Genomic DNA, 14,507 nt, shown 5'->3' with positions numbered 1-14,507 from the left:
CCCCCCCCTGCCGGCCTGGTCGCCCCATGCAGCCTGCTGTTCAGTCATTTGGTCGTCCCTCACTAACCCCCTGCCAGCCTGGTCATAGGCAGCCACCTTGTTTATTACATAGGATAGGTCTGCAGGAAGAAAGGCCAGAGGTAAAAAGCCAGGTGGGTCAGAAGGAAGCCAGAATCAAAGTAAAGCAGCAAGGAAGTAAGAACACAGCAAAACCCCACAAAAGAGAGCTATAGGAATATGGCAACTAGACAAATGCAACTCAAGCAATAGGTTAATATTTGAGTGTGTATAAGCAACCTATTTGTCATATAAACTAAACACCTGAGGAAAGACCAACCCACAAAAGCATACTGAATTCTTAATAGAAACAATAGTTAAAAATGTGTACTATTTAAACCAAAATTAAATATCATCTGCAACTTTCTATCGAGCGGTACATTTCCAGGTGCAGTGCAGGAGTAAAGCCTGCACTGCATCCAGGATGCTTCTCAGAGGGTGGGAGGCGGGGCTCCACACAGTGCCCAAGGCCCACGCCTGGTTCCAGGTCACCTGAAGCCTCTGCATCTACCTAAGAATGGGTTCACCTCTGGGCATCACTGTGCTCTGCATCAGGGGTCAAATGGAAGCCAGTCTCTAACGAAGACCGGAGCAGTGAGCCTGAACTGACTGTTATTCCTCCTCCGTCATGACTGTTCTAAGGACTTTCTACATGCAAAGCTATTTGTCCAACCAACCTGTTTCTGGTCCATGCCTATTCTCACATCATAAGGTGCCCAAAGAAAGAAACATGATTCCAGGTAGAGACTAATAACTACTCTACTGGAGGTAATTACAGGTTACAGAAAAAAATAATTAGGCACCCCTAAACTATCCCTGTATTGTTTGGGGCAAATGGCAATTTAATGTCAAATACCTATTTATTCCACTTATCATTATTGTATAAAAATGAGCATTCCTCAAGGTTGCCTGAAACTCCTAAACCTGAGGAAAATTGATTTTATACTTACTCCCCCTGAGAAATCCCAATGGTTAAAATAAAGTTCTGATTTATATATTGGTATTTTAGAATGCTCTCCTTAAAGAAATATGTATACATGAAGGTAGAATCTCTCAGGCCCTCCGGAAAAATGCCACAGTTACATAGGAAAGCAGAACATACAAGCTCCTTTAAGAAATTGGGAAAATTTCTAGAGTTGTATCTGTGTTGCTTTCACAGGACAAGAATGAGCAGCCTCTACGACTCAAAGCAGAGACAGTGCCAAGGGATGGCGCTGCCTCAGTCATTGTTCTAATAACAGCTACCTTGGGTAACGTGGTCAGCATCCCCAGACCACAGGTCTTAACTATTTAACTAGTTCCCTAAATTAAGGCACACCCATAAAAGAGTATAACCATGCAATGTTTTAGTTTTTTAAATTGAGGTAGAGTAGTATGTACTGACATGAAAAGATACTGGCAATATAAATCATATAGGCATGTTAAAGAATATCTGAAGTATAATCTCATAAATCTTAAAAGCTTATAGAAGATACATATAATTGTACATAACTAAAAATAACTATAAAAATGTAAAAATAGTGTGAAAACAAAAAACATTTACTTTTTATTTTATGTACTTCTGCACCAATTGAAATTTTTTTGCATTAAAGATATATCACACCCTAGCTGGTTTGGCTCAGTGGATAGAGCATCGCCTGCGTATTAAAGGGTCCTGGGTTTGATTCCAATCAAGGGCACATGCCCAGTTGCAGGCTTGATTCCCTGTGGGGGGCGTGCAGGAGGCAGCCAATCAATGATTCTCTCTCATCATTGATGTTTCTCTCTCTCCTTCCCTCTCCCTTCCTCTCTGAAATTAAAAAAAAGGATGTATCATGGCTTCAATCCTAACACAATTTTTTAAATTTCTCAATTCCCTAAAAACCATCTTCACATCATACAAAATTTGTATCTCCTAAACTATATTTGATCCAGTGGTTTTATATTTTTCTAAAATCTTCAGGCAGAACGTTCGTTACAGAGTTTGCATGTATACATAACTAGTGTTCTCTTCTACCCTTAACAAACACTGGGGTGGGGTGGGGGGGGGGGGGGGGCAAAAATAGGTTTACAGTTGTGAATATGCCAAACAGTTTGTTCTTGTATTATTATTATTGTCCATACAAACAACTGTAAACCTACTTTGCCCCATTCTATACTTGCCAGAAAAGTCTATGAGCCTGTAAGTGCCTTGAGAACAAGGACTATATCACGGGCAGAGCTAGCACTGCTGCCTTCCAAGAGTCTGCTTCCAGGACAGATGCTCAGAGTCAGGGTTCCCAGGGCAACAGACTCCATGGGGACAGAAGACAGCAACAGATTTCATGTCCTGTGAGATCTGAATGGTAACAGGCTTCAGGTAGATTTTTCAAACTGAGTTTATCTTTTCAAAGCTTCAGTAAGCTCACTTAATAACGTGTAACTTTAATACCTGAAATTATTTAAAACTTCCCAAACTTACCCTTTGTCGAAGAAAGACGTATGCCCTGATCTAGAGAACTTTGTGCCGTTGCTGTTCATCACCCCGCAGTTAACATTCCCTGAAATATAGGATTTTCGTGATGCTTGGTCCTTTGCAAAATTCCTGCAAGCTGCTAATTTGGATTCTAAAGCCTACAAAAGAAAGAAGGAATGATTTGGTTGTCAAAACAGTAGCTGCACATAAAAATCTGCATTTCAAACCATTTCTATTTTGAGACTCAAACTTTACTCTCTCCGTTGATACTGGTGGCTACTTAAGCTAGAATCAATCACCTTTCTGGCAGACAAAGGAAATGTTCATGCTCCCTTTCTAATGAGCTCAGAACATTTTACTTATTCCTCTCACTGTTCCGAGGGATACAAATATCCTCACTCACATAAGAAAAATGTGGCACAAGCAGACCAAGACAGACCCCAGGTCTCTTGACCCCATCCATTATGTCTTTCTGAGTTTTGTTAGTTGGCTAGTTAGAGGTGGATGAGTATGGAGGAGGGCTGTTTTGGGAGCAAATGCGTAAAGAATGCAAAAATATCATGAGAATTTTTTAAAGCAGCCAATTATTTCTACAGCATTTCAGTTTAGTTATTTCTAATGCATTAAAATGGATAAGAGCATTTACAACACTTCACATGACGTTAAAGACTATTCCTACTTCTTAGAACACAGTGTAAATGTCTGATACCCTTTTTCCATAATTAAATAATTCACTGGAAAATGACACCAGACCTTTAGAGCATTTACCTCTAAATCGGGTGCCTTTCTTGGCACCTGGCACTTGCCAGGCTCTACAAACAGACGACATGAAGAGAACAGGACTTCCTCATCTATTTCCATCACACACAGGTATCACCAACTCCCCCTTCCCCACGGACACTCTGACCAACTCAAACCCCTCTCCGTGACAAAAAAAAAAAAGGAGGAGGGCAAAAACAGTCCATTCCTATTATCCATGATACTAAGGAATTAGGAATGCATAAGTAAATTAAATCCACAGATAACATATGCACTTTCAAAATCCTCCCCCCATAATTCAATACAAGCTGTTAAGAAACAGAAATGAAAACAAATGTCTTCTATCCTCCTTTCCTATAACAAAAGTACAATGACCTATAAAATAAGAACGAACAGAAGAGAGGTAGTGACCTTGTAGGATAAGCTTTACATAAGCATTATTTCAGCAACTTGTTAAATGTACACATACACAGTAAAAACTGAGAGTCACTAAGCTCCTATGTTCAAGACACTCATTCATTCCTTCAAATACTGGTATGTGCTAAGCACCTATCATACAGCTGGCACAAGTTGTATCTGAGATGTCAGGGAGACATCCAAGTGCAAGTACTGGGGTCTGGCACTCAAGTGAATAAAGTGGTTTAGATACCAAGATTTAGAAGATATATACACCAAGAAGTAGACAAAATCATAGTTGTGAATAAGATGAGGAAATTAAGGACAGAGCTCTGAATAAAATCAACAATGAAAGGGTGGGCGGATTAAGACCTAACAAATGACAAAGAGGAATGGGCAGGAAGACAGGAAGCAGACATGACACTGCATCAGAGAAGCAGAGGAAAGAAGGCATTCCAAAAAAAAGTGGTTTTGAATGTTTCAAGTAAAATCAGGACAAAACAGCATCCATTCTAGCTGACAGCACTGAGATCGTCAAGGAGCAATTATAGTGGAGTGAGCAGGGACAGAGCCGAAACAAGGACGTCTGGGGAAGTGTGTACTAATATACAGTCAAAAACGCTAACAATAGTCCCAGCCAATTTTGCTCATGATTAGAGCACTGGCCCTCGGACTAAAGGGCCGCGGGTTCGATTCCAGTCAAGGGCACATACCTCGGTTGCAAGCTCAATCCCCACCCAGGGTCGGCGTGCCGGAGGCAACCAATCAATGTGTCTCTCTCGTATTGTTTCTCTCTCTGTGTGTGTCTCCCCCTCCCTTCCACTCTCTCTAAAAATCAATGGAAAAAAATATCCTTGGGTGAGGATTAACAAAAAACAAAACAAATAAAAAATGCTAACAATAAATGGAGACATGCTTTCAAAAAGCTTGGCTGTAAAAGGAAGAATTAGAATACTAGCTAAAGAGAGAGATAGGGTAAAAGAAAGAATAGTTGCTTTTATTTTTGCTTTCTAAGATTTAAAAAAGTATGTATATAATATCTAATATTACACATACATATTAACATATATAGAGTAAAAAGCTGAAGATACAGGAGACATAAAGATGACAAGGCTAGAAGGAATGGGATCCAAAGCACAGAGGGACAAAATTAGCCAGGAGCACGAATATGATACTTTTACCACTGAAATGAAAAGGAAGAAGAGCTACAAACAGAGGTAACAGAATAATAAAAGAAGAGGAGAAAACAAAACTTCAAGTCAGATGGCCTTGATTTCTCAGTGGAAGAGGATGCAAGCATGGGGATGCAGCTTCCGAGCAGTTCTAGTCAGTGGACAAAGGAATATTCATAGAAGCATCCCAGGAGCTGGCGGATAAGCAGACCAAAGTTTTATGACATCTTGGGAGACAGGTAAACAGGAAAACCAGGCAAGGACTCCAAGTTCAACTTTAATGCACCATTTCTGAATAATTTATTTATGGTACTAAAACAAAATAAACAAGAACAAACAAAGATGACAACTTGGGGTCCAGAAATAGACAGTGCTGATCCAATAGCATATAATGAAGAGAAATTCAAGGACGACGGTGGTGCAGCAGCCCTATAAGCGTATCAGAGCTTTCAGCAAAGAGTGAGGGTAAGAAGCTGGAAGGTATGAGATATTGCAAAGAGTGCATTTTTTTCTATCTACAAAAATAAAGGGTAATTAGGAAGACTAGGAAAAAAAAAAGGCATACAGGTCAGCTCTCACACAATACAAAAAAATCTGATATGATTCTGAGTAAGTGATAAAGAACAAAATGCTTGAACCATCTGTTGAACAATATGAATAAAATGACCCAAGAGCCAGCTGTCCTCTATGATTATACAGTAGCACACATGAGCATGATACTATAGATACTATTGACTAATTTTCAATCTTCAGAACTAACCAATGGAGAGTAAAAGGAGGTACAAAGAGACACAGACACACACACACACACACAATAAGGAGTTGCAATATAATCTAATAAATTCAGAAATAGAGGTTTTATATTTAAAATTACAAAAAACACTAACAACAAAAAATAAAAATTGCGAGAATGTGAGTTAAAGTCCTCATCTTTTTGCTTAAAATTGGTTAGTCAAGATACAGAAAAATAAAACATTATTTTATCAAGTTACAGAGGTAAATACCATAACTCTTACAACAAATTGGATAAAAATGGTTATTTTAAAAGTAAGGAAAAACTATGTACTGTATGAATGACTTAAGCACATTACTATTTATAGCAACTTTAAATTGCAGTTTAGAGTGAATCTGATGGTTAAAATAATTCCATAAGCTAGAAAAGGTAAACATAGGACCCTGTATCTTGGCCTCCCATTTCTTCTTCAAAGAAAGTATAATGCAACTTCTACTTTTTTCAGAAAGTGTCTTATACAAAAAAAATAAGTAAAGGCATGGTGGATAGTGGGAAGTTTCAGGGGTAGATTACTGAAAAGAGAGGTTCAAGTCACTGAGGGAATAAGAAAAGCTTAAATCCACACAATCATATTATTGTTTCCAGTGATCTGAAGGAAGGAAAGGAGAAGTCACATTTCTTAATTGATCCAGACTGCAGGTCTCCTCCATGGCCAAAAACACCATGCTCAACAGTAACAGAGTAAGCCATCTGTGGGATCACATATGAATAGGAACAAAGTTAAAGCAAGAGAGTGCTAAAAAAAAAAAAAAAACAAAAAACAAAAAACAACTACTCTCTTGATAAGGTCCAAGAGTATTATACAGAGTAAAAAAACTGAATAAGCGCCTGGCCTGTATGGCTCAGTGGTTGAGCATCAACCTATGAACCAGGAGGTCACAGTTCAAGTCCCAGTCAGGGCACATGCCCCAGTGTGGGACATGCAGGAGGCAGCCGATCAATGTTTCGCTCTCACACTGATGTTTCCCCTTCCTACCTCTTTAAAAATCAATTTTTAAAAAGCTTAATTTTTCAAAAAAGGACATACAGCAGGAAGTATTTTAGGAAAAAATGGAGGACTCATTGTCCTTTAGAAACAGGCATGGGGGACATGCAGAATTCTCAGTGGAGACTCAGGAGGTCAGCACGCTAGGCCTTCTGCAGAGACACCAGCAAGCCCAAGCCCTGGAGGTGATTATCTGGACCAGCCTCAGCTGACCACCGGATGCTTTTGCTTCTCAGTTTAATTACCACAGGAAGGTATTCTTTTTTCTTCCCTGACTTCAAATTCAGAAATAATTCAATACCTTTGCAACTGAAACACCTAGTGATAAATAATTGAATGCTTACCCCTACTTTCCGTAAGAGATCCCCCACAATGTTTAGTGCTGATATCCTAGCTGAAGGAGTCAGTGGACTGGTACCAAAACCGTTTGGTATAGCTACAGAAAAATAAAAGACAAGTGATTATACATGCAATTTGGGTTTTGTTGTTATTGCAAAATAGTATACATTCAATGTAAAAAAATCAATATAGTATTCCAAACTACAGATAAAGTGGAGATTCCATAAACATGTTTAACAGTTCTATAATTGATGAGTATTTAGATTACATCCAATTTTACATCATTACAAATAATGCTAAAAGGACATATAGCCTTAAAACATCCAGATGAGTATTTCTGAAGAAGAGGAGATTCCTAAAAATAGAACTTCTGGGTCAGAGGATATGCTATGCCCATTTCTTTCACCTTAACAGGTACTGACTGCCAAAATGCTCACCAAGAAGATTATGTCAACATCAGCAATGTGTACAGTGGTGTCGTCAATAATATTAGACATCTTTTTATGCCAATTTGATAGTCATTTTGTTTTAATTTTTATTTCCTTAATAACTAATCATTTGAATCTCTTCCGGAAATTATCTGCCTATCCTTTGCATTTTTTTCCTACTAGGTTGTCTTTCCTTTAACCAATTTGCAAGGGAACAATAATTATATTCACCCTTTCTCTTTTATGTTGTATTTCTCAGAGTGACATTTATCTTTTTTTTTTTTAAATATATTTTTATTGATTTCAGAGAGGAAGGGAGAAGGAGAGAGAGATAGAAACATCAATGATGAGAGAGAATCATCGATCAGCTGCCTCCTGCACGCCCCACACTGGGGATCGAGCCCACAACTCAGGCACGTGCCCCTGACCAGTATCGAACCTGGGACCCTTCAGTCTTCAGTCCAACACTCTATCCACTGAGCCAACCTGCCAGGGCTGACATTTATCTTTTAAGCTTTGTGTTCTGGGGAGGAAGCCTTTGGCTCCCTCACCTCAATATTATAAAAAATGTTCCCCATATTTTCTCCTAATTGCTTTCCTAAAAATTTTTTTGCCCTTAGATCACATCAAATATTTACATATTTCCCCTCCAAATGGATAGCCAATTAGTGAAAAAGGACTAAAATAGTTTTAGCACTTGAAATAGTACTAAAACCATATACTGAATTCCCTATATATTTCAAGCTCCATTAAATTATTAGTCCACTCTGCCAGAAAGATGCTGCTTCAGTTATTATAGTATTAAAATAAATTTTGGTATCTTGAAGGGCAAAGCCTCTTCTTGTTAGTAAACTATTTCAAACTTTTCTTGGCTATTCTTTTTTAAAAATATATATTTTTATTGATTTCAAAGAAGTGAGAGGAAGAGAGTGATAGAAACATCAATGATGAGAGAGAATCATCGATCAGCTGCCTCCTGCAGGCCCCACACTGGGGACTGAGCCCGCAACCCAGGCATATGCCCCACCAGGAATCAAACCATGACCTCCAGACTCATAGGTCCAGGCTCAACTATTGAGCCACGCCGGCTGGGCTCTTGGCTATTCTTACACATTTACTCTTCAAGAGTAACTTTAAAATCAACTTGACAACTTAAAAAAAAATCCTAAGACTCTTATTAAAAATTTAAATTATTGATTGATTTGGGGAGAATAGATATTACAACAAAATTAAGTCTTTCCATTCAGAATCATAGTATTGAGCATGCTATTCATGCTCTTCTTCCATGCCCTTCAGCAAAGATTTCCAATTGTGCACCTTTCTCCAATTTATTTTTGACATAAATAGCAAATTGGTTAAGAGCTCCTGAGTGGAACTGCTAGATACAAATCCATCTCGTCATTTGATACCTGTGTGACCTTGAGTAAGTTACCCATATGCAAAAGAAGCTAATAATTAACTTACCTCATAAAGTTGTTGTGAAGTTTAAACTAGTTAACATGCTTTTAAAATGCCTAGCACAGTATTTAATAAACGTTAACTATTATTTTTTGTTTTCTAGAGTGCTGATCAGCATGTAAAATGCTTTTGCAGCTGCTGCTGTTGTTTACCATTCTGTCCTTTAGAATGTAATCTCACTGACAGTAGGGACTTGTCTTATTCACCACTATACTCCCAGAATCTAGAATGTGTGGCACATAATAGGTGCTCAATTGATATAAATAAACTACTAGACTTTCCTTGGCAGGGATTTCTGAATCTCAGCTTTCCCTATTCTCCTCAAATTTTGTACTTTAGGTATTATATCTGTGCTTTAATGATAAACTGTATTAAGTGCTTTTTGGAAATGGGCATTGTATCAATACAATGCAATTAAAAACAGACCATTTCAGCCCTAGCTGGTTTGGCTCAGTGAATAGAGCATAGACCTGCAGACTGAAGAGTCCTGGGTTTGAATCCGGTCAAAGGCATATGCCCGGGCTGTGGGCTCAATCCCCAGTAGGGGCGTGCAGGAGGCAGCCGATCAATGGTTCTCTCTCATAACTGATGTTTCTATCTCTCTTTCCCTTCCTCTCTGAAATCAATAAAAATATTTTTTTTAAAAAGACCATTTCACAGAGATGTTCTTCAACCTTGTCACTGATTTATCTAACCTCCTGCTTCTACTAGTATGTCTGCGCTGATCTCCTTGTCACAAAACTGCCATGATCCAGTATATACAGCAGCTTTTAGGTGAGTTTACACTGTCAGTTCCAGTCTAAAAGTGTGTCTATTTGGACAAGATTACAGCCTTTGGGTTGACCTATCTAAATTCTGTGCCAGAGTAAGCTCCATGTCCTACTGTCACTCCCCCACCCCAAGTTCTCACATGAAAAATCTAATGAGCTGTAAAAGAATGTACACCTCCCTCTGGGTGTTACCTTGATTTCAGCTCCTGATTATTCTGATTAGTACTCAAATAAAAAGTTTTCAGAATTCATCTGCATAATTCTAATGAGTAAAAGCAAACCTTTGTTAATTTTCAAATGTCAGTAATTCTGAGGGCCTCAAATACACAAGCACCATTCTGAAAAATGAACAGTGAAAGCTTTTGAGGACTGCTACAACCTATATACTACTGGGTCTATGCCCTCAGCAAGACACTCAACACATACTAGTACAATTAGTAACACCTTTTGACTATTCAGCATTTTCACATACCTTATCTAATTTCAACTCAAGAACAGGTGAATTATCTATTCAAGGGCTACTGAGCACTTGGAATGTGACTTATGCAACCAAAAACTGATTTTTAAATTTTAATTCACATTAAATTAGTAAAAGCTTAAATTTAGTCGCATGTGGCTAGTGGCTACTGTATTGGACAGCACAGATATAGAGAGCTTACTACACTAATTGCCCAGACAGAAAATCTTATATCACTATGAAAGATATAATCCTATATTTTAAAAAGGGGTAGGAAGATCCTTCCATAGGGGAGTAGGAGTAGCTGAAATATGATCTGCAAGCTGCAAAAAACTAAATCTGAACTGAGAGCATCAGGGTTCTATTCTAGTGGCTACTAAATGGCTTTTCTACTTATCAGGATTAAAAAACACATTGGCTGATGGCAAGAGGAATATTCTCTATGCACTACTCAACAGTTCCTCTGAATGTCACTTATGACATTCAGCATGCAGCTACAGAGGCATGTAATAGACTGGACGTGCCTATCCAAGCCAATGGTACTCGAGTCTCTATATATCCCATGTACAATTCTCAAATGTTAGCATAAAGGCTTCTAGTCTACCCATGATATGTTAAGTGGCAAAAGCAAGAAATAAAACTAGACTTAAATATGATCCCCCAAAAATGTGTGTAATGAGGTAGGCACAAACACAAATAAGCATACACAAAATAAGAAAAAATCGAAAGTGTTAAGAGTAGTTAATTTTAAACGGTAAGATTACAGATGGTTTTTCTTTTTTCTTTTCTGTTTTTAAAATCTTCTGCATGAACAAATATTACTGCTACAATAAAAAAATAAACTTCCTTTAAAAACTTTCCAACTTTTCAAAATCTCAATTTATTAAGTGGCTTTTGTCTTAAACCTAGCCAGCATTCTCATTGTTTCCTATGGCTGAGTGGCTTAGGAAAATAATTCCTTCTTCTTCACACAGATTTAAACAACTTTTAAACTGAAATTTTGCTTAAACTTTAGCAACTACTGCTTCATCAGCAAATCCTCTAAGTTGATAATCTACCATAGTTTCAAAAAGCAGACCTAGCCCATGTGGCTCAATGGTATGAGCATCGTACTCACATCTAAGGGTTGCAGGTTCGATTCCCGGTCAAGGAGATATACCTAAGTTGCAGGTTCAATCCCTGGCCCCAAGTTGAGCCTAGCGGGAGGCAACCAATGAGAGGCAACCAAACGATGTTTCTCATCTCCCACCCTCCCTCCCCCTTCCCTTCCACTCTCTCTAAAAAATTAATGGAAAAAATATCCTCAGGTGAAGAGTAACAACAAAAGAAAGAATAGCAAGAAACAAAAGAAAAGACATTACAAACCTTTTGGTGAAGGAAAACTGTTCTCTGTTCCTTTGCCAACAGGAGTTGCTGGCAGAGAAAGTGACGCCTGGACAGCAGAGTCCATCTTTTCACAATCTAGAGTTGGAGAACTGGGAGCCGACTTTCTGGTTACTTCCTGTTGTCTTTCCCGAACTGCTAGTTCTTGTCTTAAATCTGTAAAACGTAGCAAAGGTAGTAATACTCACTAGAAAAAGCAAATACGTAAAGCAAAGTCATCTAAAATAAAATAAAGACTTTCTTCCTAAATTATTATTTCTCAAATATAAATTTCCTTATTTGAGAATGAAAGAGAGATGAAATGAGAAAGGGAGAGAGAGAGGGAGGGAGAAAGAGAAAGAAAGAAAGGAGAGAAACATCAATTCTTGTATGTGCCTAGACTGGGAATCAAACCCACAACCTTGGCATATCGGGATAATATGCTAACCCAGTGGTCGGCAAACTGCGGCTCTCGAGCCACATGCGGCTCTTTGGCCCCTTGAGTGTGGCTCTTCCACAAAATACCACATGCGGGTGCACACGTACAGTGCGATTGAAATTTCATGGCCCATGCGCAGAAGTCGGTTTTCGGCCTGGGCGAGTCTATTTTGAAAAAGTACTGTTGATATTTGGCTCTGTTGACTAATGAGTTTGCCGACCACTGCGCTAACCAAATGAGCCATCTGGCCAGGGTTAAATGGTGTTTTAGAATTGAAAAATGCTATAACTTAAGAAAACTGTTATTTATGCCCATATACAAAAAAGGAATAGAACAGGCAACCAATCAATGTTTCTTTCTCTTTCTCTCTCCTTTCCTCTCTAAGCATGTCCTCAGGTGAGGACTAAAAAAAACATATATATATGACACAAAATTATCATTTTCTTTTATTTTGAAACTAGAGGCCTGATGCACGAAAATCATGCAAGGGCCTCAGCCCTCGCAGCCCCTTGCAGCCCCGGCTTCATCTGGAAGGATGTCCAGAAGGTCGTTTGGCTGTTCAGTCTAATCAGCATATTAGCTCTTTATTATATAGGATGATGTAGTTTAGGGATCATTGCAAACATCAATAAAGTGCATTTTTATAATTTTAAATGGGCTGGTATTGTTCATTGTCACTATGACATATTTTGTTTTAGAAAGGAAGTAGTCAAAATAGTTGCAATTTTTTTCTTGCATTCAAAGTTGAATTTTCAACTCAAAATTAATATCTTCTTTTCCAGTTAGCAACAGACCTACAAAATACTTGCTTATGTTAAAAAAAGGATACAAAGTCATCCCACTTCTGGATACATATCCAAACGAATTCAAACCAAGATCTCAAAGACACATTTGCACATCCATGTTCAATGCAGCATTATTCACAATAGCCAAGAGGTGGAAGCAACCCAAGTGTCCAGCCACAGATAAATGGATCAAAAAATGTGGTATATATACAAGGGAATATTATTCAGCCTTATAACAAGAAGAAATTTTATCACATGGATGAACCTTTAGAATATTATGCAAAGTGAAATAAAGCAATCACAAAAGGCAAACACTGTGTGATTTCACTTATATGAAGTATCTAAAGTAGTCACACTCATAACTAGCAACTGAAAGAGAAATGTGATTGCCAGGGGCTGGGGAAAAGGGGAAATGGGGAGTTGTTGTTCAATGAGTATAGTTTCAATTTTACAACATAGAAAAAATCCTAGCCATCTGTTGCATAACAATGTGAATATAGTTAACACTACTGAACTGTATACTTAAAAATGGTTAAGATGGTAAATTTTAGCCCTGGCCATTGTGGATCAATTGATTGGAGTATCTGTCTGTACACCAAAAAGTCCAGGGTTCGATTCCCAGTCAAGGCACATGTCTACATTCCAGGTTGGATTCCTATCAGGGAGAGTTCGGGAGGCAGCACATCAATGTTTCTCTCTCTCTCTCCCCTTCTGTCCCTTTCTCTAAAAATCAATGAACATGTCCTCGGGTGAAGCTAAAAAAAAATATATACATACATATATATATATATATATATATATATATATATATATGTAAATTTTATGTGTTCTGACCACAATTATCTATAATAATAAAAGGGTAATATGCTAATTAGACCAGATGTCATTCCAGATGAAGCTGGGGCCAAAGGGAAGCCTGGGTCCTGGGTACCAGAGGGAAGCCAGTGCCGGCAGCTGGGGGAAGGAAGGCCTACTCCTGCACGAATTTCGTGCATCGGGCCTCTAGTAAACAAATAAATAAGAGTTAATATTTTATAATTATATAAATTATGAGAAGTTCTTCAGATGAAGTTCTTGAAAAAAGAGCATGTAAAACTAGTTTTAAACATTAGATCAAATGTTTCATAAGTAGTAATCAAAGAATTACAAAGCCTAGATGGTTTGGCTCAGTGAATAGAGTGTCAACCTGTGGACTGAAGGGTCCTGGGTTTGATTCCGGTCAAGGGCACATGCCATGGTTACAGGCTCAATCCCCAATAAGGGGCGTGCAGAAGGCAGCCAATCAATGATTCTCTCTCATCATTGATGTTTCTATCTCTCTCTCCCTCTCCCTTCCTCTCTGAAATCAATAACAATGTATTTTTTTTAAGTAAAAGAATTACAAGTTGCTTAAAAATTAGATATCAGCTTTCAACTTTGCAATGGATTTTTAAATAATTTTTCATCTATTTTTACTATTCACAATGCTAATTAACAGTGTGAGAAGAACACTCTCAATCACTGCCATAGGGGGTGTAAACATAGCAATTATCTAAAAAGTAATTTAGCATTGTCCTTTATGACCATTAAAACATTTATATCCTTTGCCACTTTTAAGAATCTATTCCAAAGAAATTATCAAAGATATTCCTAAATATTAAGAACAAAAATCCTATTCACAGCACTATTTATAGCAAGAAATTAATCACCAATAATGAAGAATCCATCAAATAAAATATATATAATAAACATTATACATTATTAAAACCTGTTTTAAAAGATGTTTTAATGGCATGAATTATATTCACTATATTAAGGAGTGAAAAAAGGGGAGGACAGAAAAAAATACATATGTATATATTGTGTGGTTCTTATATATATATGTATATAAATA

The 14,507-nt window shown here is 37.8% G+C and overlaps 1 protein-coding gene across 9 annotated transcripts in view; it reads right to left on the bottom strand.

Moving 5' to 3' along the window:
• The window catches only part of NDEL1 (nudE neurodevelopment protein 1 like 1), a 48,509-nt gene that overhangs the window by 12,927 nt on the left and 21,075 nt on the right, over window positions 1-14,507 (bottom strand). For 7 of the 9 annotated variants that reach the window (XR_002826209.1, XM_014467916.2, XM_023743926.1 and 4 more), the window contains 3 exons: window positions 11,414-11,587; window positions 6,941-7,032; window positions 2,498-2,649 (listed from right to left, as the gene is read on the bottom strand). Coding sequence is in view for 7 of the 9 variants with exons in the window: in XM_014467916.2 (XP_014323402.1) it covers window positions 2,498-2,649; window positions 6,941-7,032; window positions 11,414-11,587 (418 nt within the window). In the remaining 2 variants the exon portion in view is untranslated. The remainder of the gene's footprint in view (window positions 1-2,497; window positions 2,650-6,940; window positions 7,033-11,413; window positions 11,588-14,507) is intronic. The other 2 variants (XR_002826210.1, XM_023743929.1) reach the window with 1 other exon arrangement.

This window comes from Myotis lucifugus, unplaced genomic scaffold (genome assembly GCF_000147115.1).
Source record: "Myotis lucifugus unplaced genomic scaffold, Myoluc2.0 scaffold_420, whole genome shotgun sequence".
Taxonomy (NCBI): domain Eukaryota; kingdom Metazoa; phylum Chordata; class Mammalia; order Chiroptera; family Vespertilionidae; genus Myotis; species Myotis lucifugus.
Note: the sequence above shows the minus strand (reverse complement) of the source record. Positions and strands in the feature narration are given on the sequence as shown.